At 46.1% G+C, this 27,790-nt stretch overlaps 1 protein-coding gene across 1 annotated transcript in view; it reads right to left on the reverse strand.

Annotated features, from left to right (window-relative positions):
* Window positions 1-27,790, reverse strand: part of GALNT12 (polypeptide N-acetylgalactosaminyltransferase 12) — a 585,857-nt gene that overhangs the window by 86,533 nt on the left and 471,534 nt on the right. Inside the window, exon 9 of the mRNA XM_082258648.1 lies at window positions 16,756-16,911. Coding sequence (XP_082114774.1) covers window positions 16,756-16,911 — 156 coding nt within the window. The remainder of the gene's footprint in view (window positions 1-16,755; window positions 16,912-27,790) is intronic.

Consider the following 27,790-nt stretch of genomic DNA (forward strand, 5'->3'; position numbering starts at 1 on the left):
ACACAACTATCCGCCATTGTACAAAAAACAGAGAGGACCTTGCAGCTTGGTCAGCCAACCCCCCGTCGTGGTTCGGAAGGTTGAATTCTGTAAAAATGAATATATTGCCTAGACTGTTGTACCTATTCCGCACTATACCTGTAATGCTTAACATGTCTGATCTTAGAGACTTCCAGGGGACAGTTGTTTGGTTCATTTGGGGGGACAAGAGGCCCAGGGTGAATAGGCGCACTTTTTTTACCCCAAAGCTGAGAGGGGGTTTGGGGGTCCCAGACCTGGGCAAACACTATTACGCAGCCCAATTGGCTCATTTGATCCGCTTCCACTCCCAGGATCCTCTCCCCATCTGGATGCAATTGGAGGCGGCCCACCTGCGGGTTCCCATTCATCATGCGATGTGGTTGCGGGCCAGAGACAGGCCGGGTATACTCTGTCCCGCCCTGTCTCTTTCCCTGGGTATCTGGGATAGGCTGTCGGGCAGGCATGCCTTCAGGTCCCCCCACGCCCCATTGGCACCCCTGCTGGGCAACCCCTTGTTCCCGCTGGGCCTGTGTCCCTCAGTGTTTGAGTGGTGAACGAACAAGGGGTTCCTCCGGCTGGCTGATTTGTGTGACCACCGGGGTCTGCTTACTAAGGCCCAATTGCGAGAGAAATATTCCCTCCCTGAGGGAGAGTGCTATCGCTATGCCCAGATCTCTCCTTTTGTAGCCTCCCTTAAGCGTAAGAGTGATATCACCACCTCCACCCAAATGGAGCATCTTTGCCGAACGCTGGATAAACAAAAGTGTTATATATCCACGATCTATAATATATTGCATGGTGACGACACTAAACTGTCATATATGTTGCGCTGGGAGGAGGATCTGGATGAGAGCCTGGACCGAGCTGATTGGAACACTCTAGCACAGTATAATTCTAAATCCATACTCAATACCTCCTTAATAGAAGCTAATTACAAGGTGTTCCTAAGATGGTACATGGTCCCGGTCAGGTTGGCAGCAGCGGTTCGCACCGCATCCCCCAGTTGTTTTCGGGGATGCGGACAAGCAGGCACGGTCCTCCACATCTTGTGGACCTGCTCGAAGGTGCGTCGATTTTGGATCCGTGTCTATAACTTTTATCTATTCATTGACGCAAGTCAACCTGGTGAAAGACCCCCAACAAGCTCTTTTGGGAAAACCGATAGCGGGGGCACCTAAACATAACAAACGTCTTATAGCTTTCGTGTTTACAGCCGCTAAAATTGCAATCGCACGATCCTGGCGCACCCCTGTGGTACCGTTCGAGCTGCTTAAAGCCAAACTGACCTGGATCATGATAAATGAACGAATGGTAGACTTATTGAATGATAAGATGAAATTGTTTGACAAGATCTGGGACCCATGGATCCGCTATTTAGCCGGCCCCTCTTAGGGGGGGTTTCGGCGCCTTGATCCCTTCGGACCGCGTGCTCTGGGTCCCCTCCTTGACACTTCTCTTTGCTTTTCTTTGCTCTTTGGATCCTTCTTTTCTCTCTTGTCTTTCCTCTCTTCCTTATTTTCCATTTTTTTTCTGTCAGTGCATTGATGGCAGGATGTTGCATCCCCTAGTCAGGTGCACTGGATTGAGGGTGCGGGGTTGGGGCTGCCTCCCCCCAGGGGTGCAATGTGTTCCCGTAGGGGCTCCCGGGGGGGGGGGGACCCGGACCGTCAGCTCCTTAGTGTTATGGAGCGGGGGCTTTGTACCTACTTTAACTTGGTCAATCTGCTATTGCTCCTATTGTTACGTTCTTCTGACTCCTGCTGTTACCAATATCTGCATATGCATATTACATGTTTTATGTTTCCTATGTTCTATACTGCCTTCAATTTATACGGTTGAGCCGAATTGGCTCATTATGCACTGTAATACGTTTTCTGAAGACTCAATAAAAATTATTGAAATTAAAAAAATATATATCTTTCGACTAATCACATATTGTTTGGACAATTAATGTCAATACATATGTGATCAAATGTCGACACAATTAATCTGGCATTAATATTGAAAACGTAGACAATGACCTACTGTCCTCTCTCCTTTAAATACCCCATTGCATCCACAAGATGACATTTTTAGAAGTGGGTCGGGTTATTTGCATAATAAATGTTTTCCTCCCTCTATCAGCGGGTACTAATTACCAATCAAAAATACTCCTTAAAATAACGTCCCGCCCACACAATGACGTCCTGAAGAAGCGTGCGTCATGCATGTGAAACGCGTTGACGTCACGCGCTGCTGCCCACGCACCTATGGGAACTTCTCACTTGCCGAAGCCGTTCTGATGCTATGAGGCTGATGCTGCTACCTGCGAGTAGAGCGGAAGTGACAGGCATGACTGAGCAGACCACTAGGAGGCACTAAGATACCGCGGACCTGTTTGTCTGCCCTGTACACGGACCTGGAAGCTAACCGGCTGGAAGATGACCCTCAGACGGAGCAATAGGGAAGGAGAAAGGGCCGTGACCACCGGGCATCTGTATGTCATGCTAGGACTCCGGTGATGCGGTAAGCACTCTGTTTGAATTTACAGCATCAGCTTTATTAGAGTGCGGCTGGAACTCCGCCTACCGTCTGAGTCTATCCGGCGTGAGCCCTCGCTGTCCCCACATACAGCGTCTCTCCCTTTCAGCTCTCTATCGCCTGAGGTCCACAATAGGTGATTTTACAGCTCCATATGGTCCACTTTATTTGCTACTGGATGCATTGATCCCTGGTTGCTCAATTTGCTATCTTCGGTGCCACTCCATCAATCATAGCTAAGTCATTAATGACTCTTCATGAACTGGAGATTGTTAGAAGAGTCATTGCTCTGTTCAACTTCCCCTTGCCTCGCACTGTTCTTTGCTGCTATGAAATAACAAAAGGAGGTCCCAAGCTCAATATTACCATACACTTGGTGGGACATTCATGTCCATGTTGAGATCTATTTCCTGATTGCTAATTAGTCATTGACTGTTTTGGTTATTGTTAATATATTTTTGCATTGCAGGTTTTTTCCTATGTCTATTGACAAACTAGTCAGTGACATTGCCCTTTATACACCAACATAGACCTTTTCAGTCCCATGTAGTGCGGCCGCACTAACACTAGCATTTTTTCACTGCAGCAGGGTTTTTCTGGCATGCCGACACCTCTTCAGCGGTTACTGACAGTATTACAGGGTCCGGTTAGGGCCCTATACTGCCAACCGCTGTACATGTGTCCTAGTATTCCCGGTGGGTGGTGTGGCCAGTAGTGTGTGTATTTGTTTGTCATTGTGATGTTTTTAATGCTGTCTCACATGTGGCTCTACTGCATTTGATCTTTCTATGTGTGTCATGACCCCAATTTATGGGGCGTGTTCTAATATGTTATACAGTGCCTTATTTTTCAATAAAGTTGTTCATTTTTGATATTTAGCAGTTGTGAGCATCCCTCTTTGCAACCTCTTTTAGGAACAGCCTCTCTGTTTCCTTCACTCTTTTTCCTTCAGTACTTTTTGGTTGCGGTGGCTCCCTGCGTACTAATGGACCGATTGGGAATCCCCGTCGGTGCCCTGGATGTTAAGTGATCATGTGCCTTGCTAGCAAGCCACAATTGGCCCTATAGGTCTCCACACTAATCCATTCTATGACACCACAGACACACATGGACTGCCGACCCCAGACTGAGGCCCCACATAGAGTGTACTTACCTGTACCGATGGCGTGGGGTGCCTCAGATCAAGCGGGAAACCGCCCACCCCCAGATGGCAGGGGAGTGCCGCCAGCCAAAAACGCAGGACACTATGAATGCACGGACGAACCTATGCTGTGTCCAGTGAGGTAGCCACCTCACATAGCTGCATCCCTGATGGACAGGGATGGGTCGTTTATGAGGCCAGGGCGAACGCATAGCCTGCATAACGCTTGATGGGGGGCTGGGATTCCATCCGACCCTCTCTCCTGGAGAACCAGGACGGTCAGTCCGATTCCCAGCTCCGCAACGCCGTCTTCAATCTAACTAAACTAGCGCTGACAAAAGAAACAGCTAGCAATGTAAAGAAAAATGACATTTCCAGAAAATAAATCATAATGAATAAGAAGAAGGCTGAGACTGTAGCCCCAGCACAGGGAAGCCTATCCACTCCTAATCTAGGCAGAAGACAAACTGAATTGGGTTGGCTATTGCAGGGGGGTATTGGACTAGTAGGACAGCCCACATGGACTATGTAGATTTATTGTTCTTTCCAAGTCTTACGCCTAGAAACTCCTGTGGAGAAGGCTGAGACTGTAGCCCCAGCACAGGGAAGCCTATCCACTCCTAATCTAGGCAGAAGACAAACTGAATTGGGTTGGCTATTGCAGGGGGGTATTGGACTAGTAGGACAGCCCACATGGACTATGTAGATTTATTGTTCTTTCCAAGTCTTACGCCTAGAAACTCCTGTGGAGATGAAGTCAATACCCCATATGTGAAGACTGTGTGAATGGGCGGCGACTGTCGGAGGACGTAAGAGAAACAAACTTTTAGCTACAGAGAGGAGAGCCGCACAGGGCAGAGCTCAGCAATTGCTACCGCCCACCTGCCACACTGATCTCCCTGCTTTCTGAACCGCCTACAGGAGGAAAAGTGATACCTTCTTATCCGCGGCCCTGACCCTTCTGTGATGTAGTTTCACATTGAATTTTGAGGGCTGGTATAGAATACTTATTTCACTCATTAAAATGCAAATGAATGTATAACTTTTTTAAAATGCGCTTTTCTGGATATTTTTGTCTGTAAAAACCTACCATTAACATTATAGACTGATCATTTCTTTGTCAGTGGAAAAACAAACAAAATCAGCAGGGGATCAAATACTTTTTTTCTCTCTGTATATAAATATAAAAATATATAAAATGTGTGTATATATATATATATATATATATATATATATATATATATATACTGTGTATATATATATATACATACACACACACATACAAACTTTTTGCCATTTATTTTTATTTTAAATGAAAATATTGTTTTACAAAGGGGGCTGTTCACATATACTTTAATAAACTTGTAGCATGTTTCTAAAGACGAACTTAGTCTTTAAATAGAGATGTAACTATAGGGGTTGCAGAGGTCACAATTGCGACCTGGCCCAATGCTTCAGGGGGCCTGTGTGGCCCCCTTGTCCCATTTTTTCTAAACTTGAATTAGAGGGGCAGCAGGGGTGGTGGCATATAGTGGAACGATGCCCTGCATTTTGCTCCTGCAGCCGCTGAATGCATGCCAGAGGGAGGGGAGGAGAAGCAGACATTCAGCGGCTGCAGGAGAAAAATTCAAAGCATTGGTTCCACTATTCGCTGCCCCTGCCGCCCCTCCCATCCAGCCTGGTGCTAGGTGTTTTTGGCAGTCGTAGTCTAGGACCGCCGGCTCTGCTCTTAGCTCCGCCTCTTTTCTTGCCTCTAGGCTTCTCCTACTGGGAAGATAGGAGGGTTGCTTCCCTGAGGCTGCTCCTACCTGGTAGTCTAGAAAACAATATATTCACTGCCTCAGCAGTGCCAAGCACTTGAGTGAGTATACTGTGTCGCCTAGTGTAACAATTGCCCCGCACCTGTCACACTGCCCTCCCGGTCATACTGCTCACGATCACACTGCCCCCCCCACCTGTCACTCTGCCCCCCCCCCTCGTCACAATACCTCTCGTCATACAGCCTCCCTCCTGTCACACTGCCCCCCACCCCTTTTACAGTGTCCACCTCATCACACTGTCCCCTTATCACACTGCTACCATTCTTTTACAATTCCCATGTACTCTTCTGTCATTATGTCATTATTTTTGAAAGACTAAACATCATATCTTGAAAATAGGTATCTTTTGCTGCATTATCATACATTTGTGCTTCCAAGCATTTTTTTCCAAACACTCCCCTCAACAGGTCATTTTTCACTTCCAAAAACTACAATGCATTGCAAAACATTATATATGAGAGAGAGAGAGAGAGAGAGAGAGAGAGAGACATATAGAAATATATATAAAAAGAGGGAAGGTAAAGAAAAAAAAAACACCAAAATAATTTAAAAGAGAGGTATGAACTTTGTAAAAAAATACTCAAGCATTTATACTCACCTAGGTGGATGCAACATTGATCTGATGCTTCATCTGTCTCTCGTCACCTCTGCACTGAGAACTAAACAATTAAACACCGCTGATTGCTCAGTTCTACTCCTCCGCTCTGAGCAGAGAGCCAGGGCTGTCAGTCACCAGCTCTCCACTCTGCCCCTCCAGTGCTCACTGGAGCACTGGGCTGTAGTGTGGGTGGGAGGGGATAGCTCAGGCTCTTGGCGGATTGCTGAGAGACTGAGCCAGGTGCCGTTACATGCTGCTAGATGGATCTTGACCGTATGGTTGTGATCTTTTTAGAATCTGAACCAGCCCAGTGATATCAGCCAACAGCAGACTTTAGCCTGCTATAAGCTGAAAATGGGTTACAGGAGTGCAGTTCATTCTGCACTCCAGTGATACAAAAGGGAAGTATAACCAAAAAAGCTTTGGCTATACTTTTCCTTTAAAATAGTTAAAACAATTTAAAAAAATAAGAAATATTATTTTAAGAATACAAACCTGATTCCAAAAAAGTTGGGACACTGTACAAATTGTGAGTAAAAAAGGAATGGACTAATTTACAAACCTCATAAACTTATATTTTATTCACAATATAATATAGATAACATATCAAATGTTGACAGTGAGACATTTTGAAATTTCATGCCAAATATTGGCTGATTTTGGATTTTATGAGAGCTACACATTCCAAGAAAGTTCGAACAGGTAGCAATAAGAGGCCGGAAAAGTTAAATGTACATATAAGGAACAGCTGGAGGACCAATTTACAACTTATTAGGTCAATTGGCAACATGATTGGGTATAAAAAGAGCCTCTCAGAGTGGAAGTGTCTCTCAGAAGTCAATATGGGCAGAGAATTACAAATTCCCCCAATGCTGTGGCAAAAAATAATGGAGCAATATCAGAAAGGAGTTTATCAGAGAAAAATTGCAAAGAATTTGAAGTCATCATCTACAGTGCATAATATCATCCAAAGATTCAGAGAATGTGGAACAATCTCTGTGCGTAAGGGTCAAGGCTGGAAAACCATACTGGATGCCCGTGATCTTCGGGCCCTTAGACGGCACTGCATCACATACAGGAATGCTACTGTAATGGAAATCACAACATGGACTCAGGAATACTTCCAGAAAACATTGTCAGTGAACACAATCCACCGTGTCATTTGCCGTTGCCGGCTAAAACTCTATAGGCCAAAAAAAGAAGCTATATCTAAACATGATCCAGAAGCACAGGCGTTTTCTCTAGGCCAAGGCTCATTTAAAATGGACTGGGTGAACTAGCAATTATCTTCAGGACACTCTCACTAGCTTCCTCTTTCCTGCTGACCCCATCCACTGACTATCCTACACGTAGGGTGGCCCCCCTCAGGTCAGTCCCCTTGACACAAGTCCCTGTACTCACGATACTGTGGTCCCAGGGTCTCCAGTGTCTGCCCCTCAGTCAGCTCTCTTGGACCTCTGGGTTCAGCTCCTCTCATCCGTTCCTCTGGCCTTCAGGACGACCTCCTGCGACCGCATGCCACTATTACAGAGGAGGAGGCAGCTGCCCCCCTCCCTCCGGGACTGTGCTCTCCAGCCAAAGACCTCACAGCACATGTGCTCCTGACTTTTATACAGTATCACAGAATGCACTAAGGTGACCTGCCCCCTGCCAATCACCAGGACCGTATCAAAGCCTAAGCATCTATTCGTCAGGTTTCCTCCCACTGTCCAACATATCTCCCTATTGGACCAGTGTGAAACACTTCTCTAGACACAATGAATTGCATACTGAGCACAATGAGCAGACCTTACTAACCGATCCTGCTCTCTGGTAGGCAGAGAATAATATAGATTTACCTGCAGCCCCTCTGGTAAGCAGACAGGGCTCAAAACTATACATTCTCACTAGCACCTACCTAGGAGGGTGCTACACTCACCCGCCAAAATTAGCCATGTCCTCATTGGCTCTGGGCAGCCGCCCCTACAAAAATTCTTTCTCACAAAAATTTCACGGACTATCCCACAAACTTGGAAAAGGGGAATAACAAATGTACAGAGCCATGGGGCATACCCTATATGTGGCCAGTAGATACAATAAATTACGTGGAAACATATATGACTCTGCTGTACAAATATTCACACATTTATGTACACATAGCAGGTGCATTTAAATCAATGCACCCCCCACCAAACAAAAATCTGCTTGATAGGTAAATAAAAACATTACCCTGTCTAGCTAACTAAATAAAATATGGACATTGTATAGAAGTCTGCATTGAATAGTGGAAGGCCTATCCAGATCCGGGAGTCCTAAGCAAGCCTGTAAAGGAAATAGAGTTAAGTACAAATTAATATAGTGTTACCTACTCACGGTGAGACTGTCCTCTCCTCAGAGGCGACCTTCTCACCACATTTATCTCTAATGGCGACATTCTTATAGAGATCTTCATTAGTCCAGGCTCCCTAAGGGCGCGATTGACTCAACGTTCTATTGTTATTCCTGAAGGAGATAACAAACCCTATCAAGCTAACTATCTAACACCTCCATGTCAGTTCCTTCTGAGAATCATTTTGTTGACTGAATAATACAAATTACCTCTCCGAAAGTAAGGCACTGACTCTCTGTATTTCTTCATTCTGAACTTGTGGGCCTGACTATAATCCACCGGACTGGTGTTCACAGTGTCCACTCTTTCTGTAACACCGAGGCTACATATCTTCTTCTGCGACAAGCTATTTTGCTGGAGCCTGAGCAAACTTGTCCAACTTGTGGGTTTTGCAAATCTCTTCAAGGGGACTTTTACGCTAGCATCCCCCATCTGTGAAGAGACAATGAGCCACTACCTACTCTCCTAAGGTAGCAACTAACATACAGTTCTTTCAACTGGCCCACTGGCCTTACAGGAAAGTGTCTTTTTAGCAAAGTATCTTTGTAAAGGGGTCCTCTTTTTTGCTGCCCTTCAATTCTCCTGGCCCGTTGGCCCAAATTTCTTCACAAAGTGTCTCTGATAGTAACTAGTGATCCTGGCCCATTGGCCCAAAGGATCTTGACGGAACACCCAGTAAAGATGGATTCTTGTAGAAACTAAAGCACAGAACTAAGTGTCGTCTTAGGTTCTCTGAACAGGAAGTCTTTGTGGGTTAGGGGGGTCGGCCCATTTTTTGATGATAATACACAGTGGTAGTTTTTCTGCTGATTCCCAATCCTTCTTGCAAGGATAGAAGGGATACGGGAATGTGGGAATAGGGCTTCCAGACCCAACAACAGCAAGATACTTCAGGCTCTCCAGCCCCTTTTTAACAAACTTCCAGGTTTGCCAGCCTTGTGACACAACCCCCCTACAGGGGTGGGAATTCTACATCCTCAACAGTAGTAGTCGGGATGAGGTATCTGGACCGTCTTTCCTGTAGGGTCCTGAACACGAACAGCCCAAGCCTGGCCTGTTCCATTTGGGCGGTGAACTTCCACACGGTCCATGCAGATAGACTGCCCTAGCTTCCAGTTGGCCTTGACAGAAAGAAAAGTGTCCCACAATGCAGGCCTCTTCTGGTTCCCATGCGGTTTGGGGATGTATAGAAATTCCCAAATCGCCCCATCGCACCACTCTTCTCTCTTGGTCTCAATCTCTTCCATAACCTCCCGAGGAGCATAGGGGTAGTCCTATTCATACTCCAGGGCCACCTTCCTCTGTACTAGGCGCTGGCATCTTGAGAACCTGGGGAGTTTCTGCCTGTCTCCTCTTCCAGGTGGGGTATACAGGGTCTCTTCTCTCTTGATAAGATGAGCGTAGGCCTCATTTTGATCCCGAGCCTAGGTGTAGATGAGAGGTGGGGACAAATCTGGGAGCCTTGTGGCATAGGCCTCACAGAACCACAAGCTCCTAGCACACTGCATGCATACCACAGCCTCCTCGGTCTCATCTTCGATTGAACTGGGACTCGCAGAGCTACTCCTCTTCTCTGTTCCCCAGTCCCACTCCTCTTTAAATTTCCACTTTAGAGCCCACTGATTCCCCTCCTCTGCCTTGCTGAGAGCTACGGGTTCTGCCTGTGCAGGAATTGCTGGCCCTTCTTCTGGCCGCGACTCAGCCTGCACCATCTGTGTGCCTCTTGCCTCAGAAATATAAGTTTCCCTGGCCTGGCATACCATAGTGTACGTCTGCTCCACTGGTCCCATCCCCAGCAGTGCTTTCAACACTCCTCTTCCTTGGTCCACAGGGATCCTCATAGGCACCAGAAAATAGCGGAAGTAATGTCTCAGCTCTCTTCCTCCACTCGGATTGGCAGTCGCCGCCCACGGCTCCAGACTAGCTCACTATCTGGTAGTGGCTCCTTCTGTAAGGCAGATCTCTTCAGCACGCGCTTTCCCGCATGGTGCAGTAACCCCTTCGCTGCTGCTACAAAATCTGCTCAGCCAGCCCGAATGGTATTGCGTGGCAGAATGTGTTTACCGACATACACACACACACACACACACACATCTGTTCTCTTCATCTGTACTTGGGACTCAGTTGCACTTCTTTCTTCCCAAGCCAACTGATCTACCATACGGCTAGTGAAAATTGTCCTGCTGTCATTAACTGCACAGTCAACACTTTCCTTCACAGTACATGTACAGACATGACCTCCGACACACCGATCCTTGCATCCCGGGTCACAGCTCTCTTGATCAGCACTCGCACTGATTTCTGTAAAGCAGACACAGTCATTTTGTACAATACAGTGCATTTCTCCTCCAACTCTCTAGCAATTTACTTGGGAAAAATATGATTTTTGTAAGATCTTACCGTAAAAATGTATTCTCTGATGTCCATCGACAGACGCAGCCCCATCTTTATGAGCTGAGTGGGTTATGCTGCCACCTGCAGGAGTCGTCTAGGCAGTACGTTAGTACAATGTTTTTAACATATCCACGCCCACGGGGCTGTTCCTCCAGGCATAACCCCCACTGCCACAGCCCAGCACATCAGTTTAGTGTCAAGCAGTGAAGACAAAAGAACCATCCCCAATTAGAGGGGCGGGTACTGCATCTGTCGATAGACATCAGAGAAAAAGATTTTACAGTAAGATCTTACAAAAATCTTATTTTCTCCATTGTCCATCGACAGATGCAGCCTCATCTTCATGAGCTGAGTGGGATGTCCCAAAACAGTATAGGAATGAGGGGTTGGAAAAACGTAATGTCAACTCCAATAGGCTAAACCTAGCCAACCGGGCAAAATGGAGCTCAACCAAACAGCAGGAGCTCACCCAGGCAAAAAACCCCAAGAGAATAATAAAAAAACATTCTCTTATGAAACAGTAGCCTGCAAAACCTTGCGGCCAAAAGAGGCCTCCGAAGAAGCCAACAAAGCCACATTTTGTAAAGGTGTGCACAGACGACCAAGTCGCTGCCTTACAAACTTGTATAACAGAGGTCTGGTGGCGTAAAGCCCAAGAGGCACTCAGCGCTCTAGTAAAATGTGCATTCACAGGGAAAGGAACCTGACCCTTGATCAAATAAGCCTGAAAAACCGTCTGCCTGATCTATCTCGAGATGGTAGCAGTGGACGCAGCCAAAACTTCATGAGGACTGTCCGGAAGGAAAAAGAGTTGGACTTCCTGAAGGACTCAGTAACTGTCAGATAAACCCTTATCGCCCGAATCACATCCAGAGAGTGCAAGCAACTTCCTTGGGATGTTTAGGCTTAGGACATAAGGAAGGCAACACAATGTCCTCATTTAGGTGAAAGTCCGACACCAGCTTAATGATAGCCACTAGGAAGGCAACCTTCTAAGACAAAGAAAGCAGAAAAATATCCCTAGTATTCTCAAAAGGAGGCTTCTGAAGAACAGACAAAACCAGATTAAGATCCCATGGAGGTAACGGGGATCTCCTCGGAGGAGACAGATGACGCACCCCCTGAATGAAAGTGCGAATCAGACTATCAGTAGCCAACAGACATTGGAAGTAAATAGACTAGGTCAAGACCAGGCCCTTGATAGTGCCCAACGCCAAGCGCTGCTCAACCCCTTTCCGTAAAAAGGCCAAAACCCTAGCTATAGAGAACAAGCAAGGGGGCAGCTGCAGCGACTAACACCATGAAATGCACACTTTCCACCTACGATGATAGATCTTCATAGATGTCCACTTCCTGGCCTTTAAAAGGGTAGGAATCACCGATTCAGAGTGACCGCTATCCCTCAACACCTTGCTTTCAACAGCCAAGCCGGTAAAGCCAGCGATCGTTAAGAAGGATGAAAGATCGGTCCTTGAGATAGTAGATCTTCCCACAGAGGAAGACGCCATGGAGGATCTATGACCATTTTTACCAGCTCTGCATACCAGGATGGCTGAGGCCAGTCTGGTGCCACCAGAACGACCGGAATGCCTTCCATCGCCACCCGGCGAAGAAACCTCGGCAGGAGAATGAGCGGAGGGAAGGCATATATCAGGTGATACTGATTCCAAGGAGCCACCAGAGCGTCTGTGGCGTCGGCCAGAGGATCCTGAGACCTGGCCACAAACCTCTGAACTTTCCTGTTGATTCGAGACACAAACAGATCCACCTCTGGAGTCCCCCACCGGACACACAAGTGATGAAACACCTCCGGATGAAGGTACCATTCCCCCTGATCCAACACCTGATGACTCAGGTAATCCGCCTGCCAATTCTCCACACCCAGCATGTGGACTGCGGAGAGAGCGGAACATTGTGTTCCGCCCACACTAGAATCTCGGCCACTTCATTGGCCGCCAGGACACTCTTGGTGCCCCCTTGATGATAGATGTAAACCACAGCTGTGGCATTGTCCGACTGAACCCGAACCGGAGAGCCGCATAGCTGACTCGTCAAGTGAAGCAGACAGGGCTTGATGGCTCTCGGCTCCCGAATACTGATAGGCAAGGAAGACTCTTCCATCGTCCAAGTCCCCTGGCCACAGAGCTTCCCCAGAACTCCACCCCAGCCTGAAAGGCTGGCATCCGTGGTGACCACCGTCAAAACACCGGCAGGAAGGACCTGCCCTGGCACAGAACAAGTGAATAGAGCCACCAAGAGAGAGACAACTTCGTAAAACAACCGAGGATCCCTGTTCCATTTTGTCAGAATCTTCTTCTGCAACCGTCTCGTGTGAGACTGAGTAAATGGGACTGCTTCGAAGGTCGAAACCATCAGACCCAGAGCCCTCATGCAGGCCCGCAAGGAGGACTGATCGGTCTCCATCAGCAACCGGACCGCCCTGTGCAACTTCTGAAGCTTGTCCAAGGGAAGGAAGACCCTTGCTAGAGCAGAGTCGAGGATCAGCCCCAGATAAGTGACCCGCCGGACGGTGTCAGGGTAGATTTTTTTTAATTGATCGTCCACCCGAATTCTTGAAGGGTCTGAATGGTGATAGAGATGTTGTCCAGCAGATCCGAATAGGAGACTGCTCGCAACAGGAGATCGTCCAGATATCCCATAATGGAGATACCTCGTCGACACAACAAGGCTAGCACAGGGGTTAGGACCTTGGTAAAAACTCTGGGAGCCAAGGGAGACCAAAGGGTAACAGCACAAATTAAAAGTGTCCTCTGCCACCGCAAAGCGGAGTAATCGTTGATGTCCCTCTAATATGGGGACGTGGAGATACGCATTTTTTGAGATCAATGGAGGCCAGAAAATCCCCCTGATTCCACCACTGACTGAATGGATTCCATTCGAAACTTCTGCACCTGCACAAAGTGGTTCAGAGCCTTGAGGTCCAGGATTGGACGCACCTTGCCCTCCTTCCTAGGCACTGTGAACAGCTTTGAATAGAAACCTTAAGAGCGTTCCTGCGGAGGAACCGGTACAATCACCCCTTGAGCCAGGAGATCTCTCACAGCCACGCGCAAATCTTTCAAACGCTCCGGAGACAGATGAAGATTTGACTGAAAAAATCTGTCCCCTGGCCGGACCAGAATTCGATCTTGTACCCGGAGCAAATCAGTTTTCGAACCCAATTGTCCTGAATTAAGAAAGTCCATGGTTCCTGAAAGAAGCACAGCTGCCCCCCAACCCCTGAGACGGGTGAGGGCGCCCCTTCATGCTGAAGAGGACTTGTCAGCAGGACCGGACTGACCGGCCTTGGGCTTGCCCCAATGCTTTTTAGCTTCTCCAGAAGCTCTGAACAGCTTACCTTTTTCTTGTCCCCCGGAGGCACGAAAAAAACACTTGTGAGCAGAAAAGGAGTGACCCCGCTTAGTACGGGGTGTCTTACCCTTAGAGAATTGAGGAAGAAGAGCACTCTTCCCGCCAGTTATGCCCTTAATCAACTCATCTAATAAGTCGCCAAACAAACGCTCTCCCAGAAAGGGGAGATCAGCTAGGGCTTTCTTAGAACTTTTGTCAGCCGACCAGCACTTTAGCCAAGCCATGCGCCTTAAAACAATGCCCACGGCCAAAACCCTGGCCACCAGGGGAGCCGCATCCATAGACGCATCACACAGGAACACCAGAGCCTGGATCACCTGGTCCAACAGTTCCAGCTGTTACGGAGGAACAGTCTTGGGGTCCAAAGACTCCCACAAACCCCTTATCCATTCCGTCACCGTCTGTGAGATTAACAGACACAAAAACCGGTTTCAAAATGGAACCCACCAGCACGTGAAAATGGCGGGAAAGAGATTTCACCCTTGTGTCCCCTGGATCCGTAAAGACCGGGGAATCTTCCACAGGCACAAGGGTAGATTTTTTTAATTTGGAGACAGTATGGTCCACTTTAGGTGGCACCGTCCAACGGTTGGAGGACTTTTCAGCAAAAGGGTACCGGCGTTTAAAGCGTTTCGGCACTACTAACACGTGCTTAACGAGCTGCCACTTCTGAGAGCCAAAGCCACCTGCATCCCTGCCGGCATGGGCTCATCAGCCAATTTTCAAGTATCCTGTACGGAAATATTTAGGGCTTCCACTAAAGCGCGTTTCCGCGCTAAAGCTGAAGAGGACAGGTACTCTTCACCACCGGAGTGAGGACAGGGACCCCTCAGGTAGGGGGATGTCCGGGGTGACCACATCAGCCTCTGAATCAGAGGACACCTCCATAGATGGAGAAGACAGCGGCCGTTTTCGGCTATTAACCTTTTTCATGACTAAATTAATTTTAGTCGCCAGGCATTCCAAAGTTCCTTAAATCACGGCCAGCGACTGCGATCTGGACTTTCTGGGAGTTGCACAGAGTGGGTCTGAGGGTGACTGCACAGTTTGGGACTCCATATTGCAAACTGAAAAAAACGGAGTACTGTCGCTTTAAGAGAGCCAATTGCGGTATCCACCACCGATCGCAGCGGTCTGCAGGAAACCCCTTTTAACTAAACTGACAGCAGAATGTGCAGGGATATGTCTGCAGGGACCCCAAGTACTGTACCACCTCAGAAAAACCGTCCTCCTGATTGTTCCAGCAGCATGGAGAGAATGACAGGAAGTGACCTCGGTCAGCAGCAGGAAACAAATGCACAGGAAGTGATGTCACCTGAGAAAGGACAGACTGCTCAGTATAGCACAGGGGCTACAGAAAAATGGAGGCCCATACAGATCAATAGGAAGCTCAGGGAAAATGGCTGCCCCATACAAGTCTATGGGGAAAAATTCACATTGCCCACACTTAAAATGGCGGCGCCCACGGCGAACCATGCGGCCAGGGACCGACACATGAAGGCCTCAGGAACCACAACAGGGACCAGCAAGCCCAAGGTACCATGTCACTCCCCCCCCCCCAGGGTGCCAGGCGCTCCAGACACACAGCCACCGCAGGGACAGGGAAGGGGGGAGGGTAGGACACACAGACCAGGCAGGCCAGGGGGATCTCTTGGGAGGCACAAATTCCATTATCCCCAGGAGAGCACCCCCAAGGCCAGCAGGGGCAAGGGGGGCACATTTACTCACCATACCATGAACCGGGTGGGCTCCGCTCTGGGAAGACTGCCTCCCACCCGAAGTGGGGGTGCTGCCAGCCGAGGGGTACGCTCTGACTCAGGGCAGTCCAGGCTTGTACCCATCTGGAAAAGGGGCACCGTCATGGCTAGGCCTAGGTCAGGACTATAATCTGCTCACGCTCATAGGCCAGGCTGGGGGGATCATAAGGATCTAGATTATCCAGTGCAAAGCCCCAGTCGGCAAAATTGCTTGTAGATCACCAGGAAAAGTCTTCCCTGAAACAAGCTAGCAAGTGAGTAAAGAGAAATAATAAGAAAATATTCTGAAAAGAATAAAAAAACTGAGACCGGAGTCCCAGCAGGAAACCTAGGTCCTACTCCTCCTCTAGGCAGAAACAAACTGATGTGCTGGGCTGTGGCAGTGGGGGTTATGCCTGGAGGGACAGCCCTGTGGGCGTAGATATGTTAAAAACTTTGTACTAACGTACTGCCTAGACGACTTCTGCAGGTGGCAGCATAACCTACTCAGCTCATGAAGATGAGGCTGCGTCTGTCGATGGACGATAGAGAAACATACTTTTTCTTGGGTAAATGTCCATTTGTTGCCCGTAGCAACCACCGTTGCAAACATAATTTGTCAGAATGCCTGTAGAGGCAGCTTTTTACAGCTGCAGTGTCCACGAGTCCTAAAGCATACCTTTTACAAACCTTAAAACTTTCACCTTTATGCTTTGAGCAAGAGTGAGCTAAAAAAAAAAGAGGTTGTCACTCTTACAAATTTGGCTTAAAAAAAAAAAACATACCTCTCTGAAAATAAACTTCTGGTTTTCAGGCACTTCTTGGCCGTTTTCTCGACATAAATACATTGTCAAGTGATCAGAGTCTTGATCTACTGCTGCACATCCTTCAGGCTGGCGAGTGTTGTATCGAATTTCATTGTACGATGTGTATTCAAAGAACTGTGGAAAGTAAAAAGTGATGCACCGTTAAACAGAAATACCTCTCCTCTTTAAGGGCCCTTTCACACGGGCTGTCCGATTGGGCATGTCTGTCAGTTTTTATTGGTGGACCTAATCGGACCTTGCGGTCTCCCCTAAGGATTGACGGATGTCAGCGGACACATGTCCCCTAACACCCGCCACTACCTGATCTGATCTTGCCCGCAAAATCCAGACAGATGGTGGTCCTATTTTCCATCCGTCTGGCAGATCAGATGAAAATAGACAGGCAGTTTAATTTCAACCGATTTCCCCATAGAGGAGAGTGGGTCATCCGCCTGCTCAGCGAGGATCAGCGGAGTGACCCCCCGCTTAAAAAGCTGATCGCATTAAGCGGAGGCGCCGTGTGAAAGGGGCCTAATACTTTGCTACTTTAACCTTTATCTGCCAATATATATATGAGAAAGGAACCTTGTGTAATATGTTTTGCCTTTACTTAGTTACACAAAGTGTTACTAAACCCACAACAGTAAAATAAGTCTGTATATGCAGTAAAGCGTTCTTGCTATACTCACTGTGGAACCTAAGGGGTTAATCCTCTGCATTGTGTAAAAAATCTGTTTGGTCCTGTATGCACAGATCCTCCCCCTTCTTGCATTACTCCCAAAACATGTCTGGATAAGACATAGTAAATGGAGTCAGACTGCACATGCTCAGTTTGGTGTGTATTGCTGGAGAGTTTTTTCTTCGGAGAGTGCAGGTGATCAGCACAGGGCCAATCAGCACTGTCCTGAGGGCCAGCGGTCCTGCATCCTGACAGGACAGCCAGTGCAGTATGAAAACTTCTCCTACAAGCTTTATCCAGGCGCTGATAGAAGTCACAGAACTGCCATATACTGCTGATGAGAAAAGGTATTTAGCAGTTTATATTTATATATATATTATATACGTATACATACACATAATATATATATATACATACATATATACACACACATAAATATATATATATTATATATACATATATATATTATATATACATATACATACAGTATATATATATATATATATATATATATAGTGACAGGTCAAGACTCTGTCACGGTGAAAATGGTAATTTAAAGGACACAGAGTGTGCACATTTGCTCTGTGCAGGACTACAGAGCATAGATGTGCATTGGAGAAAACTGCTTTTGCAGCTTTCTCCAGGTTTTGGTATACCTGGATGGGGCTCTGTAGTTTGGAGATTTCAGAGTGTCTTGGGAGGGACGGAATCTCCAACTCTGTGTCCATGTTTTGTTGATGATCAACGGGGTGTGTGCTCTGAGTCAGATGCACACAGCCCTTATAATGAAGGTCTAGGAAGACATCAGGGCTCCCAGTTGGAGACTGCTTCATCCAACAGACAGGCGGTCTGTTCATGGGGAGTCAGTGGCTGCAGGTGGCAGCCAGAGCACGTGTGTGTGTGTCTGAGGAGACAGGAGACAGCCTGAGGACCAAGGCCACAGTGAAGCTGTCAGCTTCAGAGAGTCCATGGTCTGTGTGACCAGCACCAAGAGCAGAGGTACTGCTACAGCGAGAGAGCCAGGTGGGCTAGCATTTTTTTAGTTTGATACATATTTACTGGAGAAGAACCCCTGCGTGGGAAATTATGTTGTTACCGACTGCTTATTTTTGCCTTTTAATAAAAATGGGCTGCCATGCCCTTAAACCGCAGTCCTGACTACAGTGAATCACTGGAAAAACGCATCTGCCACTGAGCTAATGGTCCCCCATGTTACTATATATATATATATATATATATATATATATATATATATATATATACACACACACAAACCCGATTCCAAAAAAGTTGGGACACTGTACAAATTGTGAATAAAAACAGAATGCCATGATGTGGAAGTTTCAAATTTCCATATTTTATTCAGAATACAACATAGATGACATATCAAATGTTTAAACTGAGAGAATGTATAATTTTAAGGGAAAAGTAAATTGATTTTAAATTTTATGGCATCAACACATCTCCAAAACGTTGGGACAAGGCCATGTGGGGCATCCCCTCTTCATTTTATAACAGTCTGCCAACGTCTGGGGACTGAGGAGACAAGTTGCTCAAGTTTAGGAATAGGAATGTTGTAATACAGGCTTTTAGTTGCTCAACTGTCTTAGGTCTTCTTTGTTGCATCTTCCTCTTTATGATGCGCCAAATGTTTTCTATGGGTGAAAGATCTGGACTGCAGGCTGGCCATTTCAGTACCCGGATCCTTCTTCTACGTAGCCATGATGTTGTAATTGATGCAGTATGTGGTCTGGCATTGTCATGTTGGAAAATGCAAGGTCTTCCCTGAAAGAGACAACATCTGGATGGGAGCATATGTTGTTCTAGAACTTGGATATACCTTTCAGCATTGATGGTTCCTTTCCAGATGTGTAAGCTGCCCATGCCACATGCACTCATGCAACCCCATACCATCAGAGATGCTGGCTTCTGAACTGAGCGCTGAGAACAACTTGGGTTGTCCTTGTCCTCTTTAGTCCGGATGACATGGTGTCCCAGTTTTCCAAAAAGAACTTCAAATTTTGATTCGTCTGACCACAGAACAGTTTTCCACTTTGCCACAGTCCATTTTAAATGAGCCTTGGCCCAGAGAAAACGCCTGCGCTTCTGGATCATGTTTAGATTTGGCTTCTTTTTTGGCCTATAGAAAGGCAACAGCGAATGGCACGGTGGATTGTGTTCACCGACAATGTTTTCTGGAAGTATTCCTAAGCCCATGTTGTGATTTCCATTACAGTAGCATTCCTGTATGTGATGCAGTGTCGTCTAAGGGCCCGAAGATCACGGGCATCCAATATGGTTTTTCGGCCTTGACCCTTATGCACAGAGATTGCTCCAGATTCTCTGAATCTTTGGATGATATTATGCACTGTAGATGATGATAACTTTAAATTCTTTGCAATTTTCTCTGAGAAACTCCTTTCTGATATTGCTCCACTATTTTTCGCCGCAGCATTGGGGGAATTGGTGATCCTCTGCCAATCTTGACTTCTGAGAGACACTGCCACTCTGAGAGGCTCTTTTTATCCTGAATAAGTTGCAAATTGGTCTTCCAGATGTTCTTTATATGTACATTTAACTTTTCTGGCCTCTTATTGCTACCAGTCCCAACTTTTTTGGAATGTGTAGCTCTCATGAAATCCAAAATGAGCCAATATTTGGCATGACATTTCAAAATGTCTCGCTTTCAACATTTGATATGTTATCTATATTATATTGTGAATAAAATAGAAGTTTATGAGATTTGTAAATTAGTCCATTCCATTTTTACTCACAATTTGTACAGTGTCCCAACTTTTTTGGATTTGGGTTTGTATATACATACCTACACACGTGTGTGTATATATATATATATATATATATATATATATATATATATATATATATATATATATATATATATATATATATATATATATATATGTATATATAGATAGATAGATAGATAGATAGATAGTACAGTAAAACTGCAGACAAGGGCACTGGGGGGCAAACTAATGTCAATTTATTTTATTTAGTAATGTAATCCAATAGGATTATAATATATCCGTGTGTTTGTGTCTTTTCAAATTTGCCACCAGTTCCACCCCCCTGCGACGTGACGCTCGCAGGAGATAGAAGCCGGTGTGTGTGTGTATATATATATATATATATAATTATACAGTGCCTTGCGAAAGTATTCGGCCCCCTTGAACTTTGCGACCTTTTGCCACATTTCAGGCTTCAAACATAAAGATATAAAACTGTAATTTTTTGTGAAGAATCAACAACAAGTGGGACACAATCATGAAGTGGAACGAAATTTATTGGATATTTCAAACTTTTTTAACAAATAAAAAACTGAAAAATTGGGCTTGCAAAATTATTCAGCCCCCTTAAGTTAATACTTTGTAGCACCACCTTTTGCTGCGATTACAGCTGTAAGTCGCTTGGGGTATGTGTCTATCAGTTTTGCACATCGAGAGACTGAAATTTTTGCCCATTCCTCCTTGCAAAACAGCTCGAGCTCAGTGAGGTTGGATGGAGAGCGTTTGTGAACAGCAGTTTTCAGTTCTTTCCACAGATTCTCGATTGGATTCAGGTCTGGACTTTGACTTGGCCATTCTAACACCTGGATATGTTTATTTGTGAACCATTCCATTGTATATTTTGCTTTATGTTTTGGATCATTGTCTTGTTGGAAGACAAATCTCCGTCCCAGTCTCAGGTCTTTTGCAGACTCCATCAGGTTTTCTTCCAGAATGGTCCTGTATTTGGCTCCATCCATCTTCCTGAAGAAAAGCATCCATCTGCTGAAGAAAAGCAGGCCCAAACCATGATGCTGCCCCCACCATGTTTGACAGTGGGAATGGTGTGTTCAGGGTGATGAGCTGTGTTGCTTTTACGCCAAACATAACGTTTTGCATTATTGCCAAAAAGTTCGATTTTTGGTTTCATCTGACCAGAGCACCTTCTTCCACATGTTTGGTGTGTCTCCCAGGTGGCCTGTGGCAAACTTTAAACGACACTTTTTATTGATATCTTTAAGAAATGGCTTTCTTCTTGCCACTCTTCCATAAAAGCCAGATTTGTGCAGTATACGACTGATTGTTGTCCTATGGACAGAGTCTCCCACCTCATCATGGGCCTCTTGGCTGCATCTCTGATCAGTCTTCTCCTTGTATGAGCTGAAAGTTTAGAGGGACGGCCAGGTCCTCGTAGATTTGCAGTGGTCTGATACTCCCATTTCAATATTATCGCTTGCACAGTGCTCCTTGGGATGTTTAAAGCTTGGGAAATCTTTTTGTATCCAAATCCGGCTTTAAACTTCTCCACAACAGTATGTCGGACCTGCCTGGTGTGTTCCTTGTTCTTCATGATGCTCTCTGCGCTTTAAACGGACCTCTGAGACAATCACAGTGCAGGTGCATTTATACTGAGACTTGATTACACACAGGTGGTTTCTATTTATCATCATTAGTCATTTAGGTCAACATTGGATCATTCAGAGATCACTGAACTTCTGGAGAGAGTTTGCTGCACTGAAAGTAAAGGGGCAGAATAATTTTGCACGTCCAATTTTTCAGTTTTTTATGTGTTAAAGTTTGAAATATCCAATAAATTTCGTTCCTCTTCATGATTGTGTCCCACTTGATCACCTGGACCACATCCAAAGACTAGAATGCAAGGCAATTTCTTTGGATGCTTGGGCTTTGGACAGAGTGAAGGCAGCACAATGTCTTCATTCAAATGAAAATCAGAAACCACCTTAGGAAGAAAAGACTGATTACCACCTTATCTTTGTGGACCACCAAATAAGGTAAACGGCAGGACAATGCCGCCAATTCAGACACTCTGCGGGCAGAAGTGAAACCCCCCAAAAAGGCAACCTTCTGAGACAATGAAAGCAGAGAAATCTCCCAAATGTTCTCAATAAGAGGCTTTTGAAGAACAGAGAATACCAAATTCAGATCCCACGGAGGTAGCGGGGATCGCCTCGGGGGAGCCATACGGTGCACTCCCTGAATGAAAGTGCGAATCAAGGCATGCGTAGCTAATGGGCGCTGGAAATATATAGCCAAAGCCGACACTTGGCCCTTGATAGTGCCCAAAGCCAACCGCTGTTCAAACCCTTTCTGCAGAAAGGCCAAAACCCTAGCTACTGAAAACAAGCAAGGGTGCACCTTCAATGATTCACTCCATGAAATGTACGATGAGAGATCTTCCTGGGGGTCGACTTCCTGGCCTTCAATAGTGTAGGAATCACAGAGTCAGAAAGACCTCCAACTCTCAACACCTGGCTTTCAACAGCCATGCTGTTAAAGCCAGCGACTGTAAAGTAGGATGGAAGATCGGCCCTTAAGACATATAGTTACATAGTAGGTGAGGTTGAATAAAGACAATAGTCCATCCAGTTCAACCTGTGTAGGTGTGTGTGGCTGTAATCATCTCACATAGCCCTTAATGTTCTGATCCTTGAGATGTAAGTCTAAGAGTCTTTTGAAAGCCACCATACTACCCGCAGAAACCACCTCTTGTTGTAGAGAGTTGCACAATCTTGTAGCCCTAACAGTAAAGAACCCCCCACGTTGCCTGAGGTTAAAATGCTTCTCCTCTAATCGCATTGTATGCCCTCGAGTCCTCATGCAATCCCTTCGAATGAACAGCTTTTTTTCTAAGCTGGGATCCCCATTAAGATATTTATAAATTGCTATCATGTCCCCCCTCAGACGTCTCTTCTCCAGGGAGAATAAATCGAGCGATTGTAGACGCTCTTCATAGTCAAGGTCCTCCAATCCCCTAATTCGTTTAGTTGCCCTTCTCTGGACTCTCTCCAGCTCCAACACATCCCTCCTGAGGACTGGCGACCAGAACTGGACAGAATACTCCAGATGCGGTCGGACCAGAGTTTTATAAAGTGGAAGGATTATAGTCTTATCTCTGGAATACATCCCTTTCTTTATGCATGCTAATGTTCTGCTGGCTTTGGCAGCTGCCACTTGACATTGCATGCTGTCAGGGCAGCCATTAGAAATATTGGGGCCCCTTACACAGGTTTAGGCCTGGGCCCCCTGGGCCCTTACCACCAACATTCCCCTCAGGATGGCTGGGCCCTTGGGGATGCCCGGGCCCCCTACATGTGTATGGGCTGTCCTCCCCTGATGGCTGCCCTGCATGCGGTTGCCTAATCTATCATCAACCAAGACTCCCAGATCCTTCTCCATTTTTGATTCCCCCAAGGGTTCCCCTCCTAACGTGTATTGTGTTTTTATGTTTTTAGTCCCCAAGTGCAAAACCTTACACTTCTCCACGTTAAACCTCATTTGCCATGTCGTTGCCCACTCTGTAATTTTGTCCAGGTCATTCTGTAGGATATCTGCTTCATGCTGTGCAGTTATTGCCAATTTTGTGTCATCTGCAAAAAGACAGCAGATCCTCCTGACAGGATGTCTCCAAGGAGCATTGGTAACCAACATTACCAGGTCTGTGCATCAAGACCGGCCAGGTCAGTCTGGGGCCACCAGAACGACCGGAATCCCTTCCACCTCTAACCTGCGTAGAAGCTTCGGCAGGAGTTTCAGTGGAGGAAAGGCATAAATCAGCCGATACTGACCCTGAGGAGCCACAGCGCGTCTGTGGTGTCAGCCAGAGGATCCCGAGACCTGGCTATGTACCTCTGAACCTTCCTGTTGAGACAAGACACAAACAGATCGACCTCAGGAGTCCCCTACCGGACACACAGAAGATGAAACACCTCTGGGTGTAGGGACCATTTCCCTTGATCCAACACCCGATGACTCAGGTAATCCAATTGCCAGTTCTCCACACCTGGGATGTGTACAGCAGAGAGGGCTGGAACAAACTTTTCTGCCCAGACCAGAATCTCGGCCACCTCCCTGGCCATCAAGACACTCTTGGTGCCCCCCTGATGATTGATGTAAGCCACAGCCGTGGCATTGTCCGATTGAATCCGAACCGGACAATCTCGCAGATGAGTTGTCCATTGGCTCAGACAAAGCTTTATTGCGCTGAGCTTCAAAACATTGATCAGTAGTTTTGACTCTTCCACTGTCCAGGTTCCCTGGGCACAGAGCTTTCCCAGCACCCCGCCCCAGCCTGACAGGCTGGCAACCCTGGTCACCACTGTCCAAAACAACGGCAGGAAAGACTTGCCCTGGCATAGTGCTGGCGACTGAAGCCACCACAACAGAGCAGACTTTGTAGAGAGAAAGGATTGGATGACCGACATTGGTTCACCTATTGCCAACAATCACCGCCACATCCCTAGTATACTATCAAAAGGTAAAAAGGTGTTCAATGGCCGAACTGACCATCCAAAGAGCCACCAAAGAGGTGTGGGACTTTGAAGGCAGTGTGTTTATGGCAGAGACCGACAATCAGAAAATGTTTCAGTTAAAATACATAATTTTATTCATTTTACAGCATAGATGAATAAAATGAATAAAAAAAGTTAGGGTTTGTCATGGGGCCAGATGAATATAGAACCAGGCCTCCAGGGTGAATAAATAGTGGCAAATGGAAAAAGGGGAAAAAAGGAAGGAAGAGAAAGGAAAAACAAAATGAAAAAATGAAAGAATGAAAAAATGTAGCCCAGAGAGTGAAGACTAAACCGTGACTGTAGTGGGGAACTAGAAAGTGAAGACATACAAGGAGTTCTTCTCTCAAAAGGTAGTTTAGTGACAAGAGGTGTGGGATAGGAGGAGAGGTGGGTGAATGGCCGTGGCTGAAGGTGATGTGGTGAACTTGGAAAAAAGAGACCACCCGTAAATGGAAAGAGAGGACCTGTACACCAGGGATGCATAAATGGGAAAGTAGTGGTAGTATACCGCGAGAAGCAGGGACTGGACTACTTAAGGACTAGCGGCGGCGCAGGTCAGTCAGGACACGACTACCTGACGCTGCAGCGTTCCGGACCCAGACTGTATCTATGCCTTCGGTAAGCTAACAACTACATGACAATGCTACCTTTATTCCCCGCTTCTCGCGGTATACTACCACTACTTTCCCATTTATGCATCCATGGTGTACAGGTCCTCTCTTTCCATTTACGGGTGGTCTCTTTTTTCCAAGTTCACCACATCACCTTCAGCCACGGCCATTCACCCACCTCTCCTCCTATCCCACACCTCTTGTCACTAAACTACCTTTTGAGGGAAGAACTCCTTGTATGTCTTCACTTTCTAGTTCCCCACTACAGTCACGATTTAGTCTTCACTCTCTGGGCTACATTTTTTCATTTTGTTTTTCCTTTCTCTTCCTTCCTTTTTTCCCCTTTTTCCATTTGCCACTATTTATTCACCCTGGAGGCCTGGTTCTATATTCATCTGGCCCCATGACAAACCCTAACATCTTTAGGGTAAGGGGAAATACTTGGCCTGCTTGGTTGTTTTCACTCGTCACTTTTTCCTCTTGGGTCACATACACTGTTGTATGGTTATGACAAAATATGATCAGTTGATATAGTATACATGATGGTCCTTGTTTATTCCATTTAGAGGCTGAGACCTCCTTTCTACCGGTGCCAGATTTGGTGAACTAGCCAGCTGCTTGTCCTAGCCCGGTCCAGTATCAGCCAGCCCTCGAGGGCACGTTAACCCCTTGTCCCTCAGGACTCGGGGGTGGTCCACCATTGCCGCGCATGCATGATAATACCCATTTCATTGTCCAAAGCATCAAATTCTTTGATATTTAACTGTTGGTAAGTTCTTAATGATCTAACCATGTATATGTATATGTATATGTGAAAATGGTCAAAACAGAAACAATGTATGAATCTGACAAAGGTGCAATTACGCACGAAAAAATTAACTGTCTTAACATTATGTTTGTTATTGCCTAGAACTACTTGAGAGGTCATAAGTACATTCGGTCCCTGATGAAGCCACCGAAATGGCGAAACATGTAGGACCCTGGTGACCCCATGTATCTCTTGGTTCAAAGTATCACAGTATCCGTATCTATTTTATCATGGATAATTTTCTGCATTTTGCTATATGTTTTCTGCATGTTTTTTGTATGTTTTACGCTGTAAAATGAATAAAATTATGTATTTTAACTGAAACATTTTCTGATTGTCTGTCTCTTGCATAAACACACTGCCTTCAAAGTCCCACACCTCTTTGGTGGCTCTTTGGCTGGTCAGTTCGGCCATTGAACACCTTTTTACCTTTTGAGAGCAGACTTTGTGTTGTGGCTCAACTGAATAAAATTGTCCAAGGACTTCGGATCCTTGTTCCATTTGACAAGAATCTCCCTTTGTAAAGGTCTCGTGTAGAACTGAGCAAATGGAACCGCCTCGAAGGCTGATAGTTAATACTATCAGACCCAAGGCCCGCATGCAAATCCGCAGAGAGGACAGATTGTTTGTCAACAACCGAATAGCCCCCCTGCAACTTCTGCAGCTTGTCTAGGGGAAGAAAGACCCTCGCCAAAGCGAAATCCAGAGCCCGGCCCAGATAAACCAGTCTCAATGAAGGTATCAGGGCAGATTTCTTGAAATTGATATTCCACCCGAACTCTTGCAGGGTTCTGACAGTGATCGACAGATCACCCAACAGGGCTGAATGAGAGTCCGCTCTCAACAGGAGATCATCCAGATACCCAAGTACCAAAATCCCCTGTTGGCGCAGCAATGCCAACACCGGGGCCAGTACCTTGGTAAAAACCCTGGGGGCGGAGGCGAAGCCAAAGAGTGATAATGCTCCTCTGCTATGGCAAAATCGAAGAAACCACTGATGCCCAGTGTAGATAGGGATGTGTAGATATGCGTCCTTGATATTTATGCAGGCCAAGAAGTCTCCCTGATGTAGGGACGTCACTACCGTGTGGATGGATTCCATCCGAAACCTCTGTACCCGCACAAAGTCGTTCACAGCCTTCAGATCCAGGATTGGATGCACCGTGCCCTCTTTTCTGGGCACAGTAAACAGGTTTGAATAAAATACATAAGGTAGGGGTTTCCGCGCTTATGGAGGAATAAGTAGACTGCAGCCTACCTCAAAAATATAGACTATGAAGTCAATATTCAGTATATAATAGGGGTGGTGAGGTAATTGGCGCTGCCTAAATGTGTAGTGGTGTATTGAGTTCTATATAATACAATAAGTCACAGTTCAATCATATACAAATGTGTGAAAGGTATATAATTCCGCGCTAATGGTCTATCTGGATGTAAGGCAAAAAGATGTGTGCAAAAATATATGTGCAAATGGGAAATGTGTAAAAATAATGTAAAATATGATATATATATGTGTATATAAAAAAAGATGTGAAAAAGATATGAGATACTGTATAGGCTGCAGCCTCCCTATATATTAGTCCGGAGACTAAAAATGT

This window comes from Pelophylax lessonae, assembly GCF_965119305.1.
Source record: "Pelophylax lessonae genome assembly, chromosome: 5".
Taxonomy (NCBI): domain Eukaryota; kingdom Metazoa; phylum Chordata; class Amphibia; order Anura; family Ranidae; genus Pelophylax; species Pelophylax lessonae.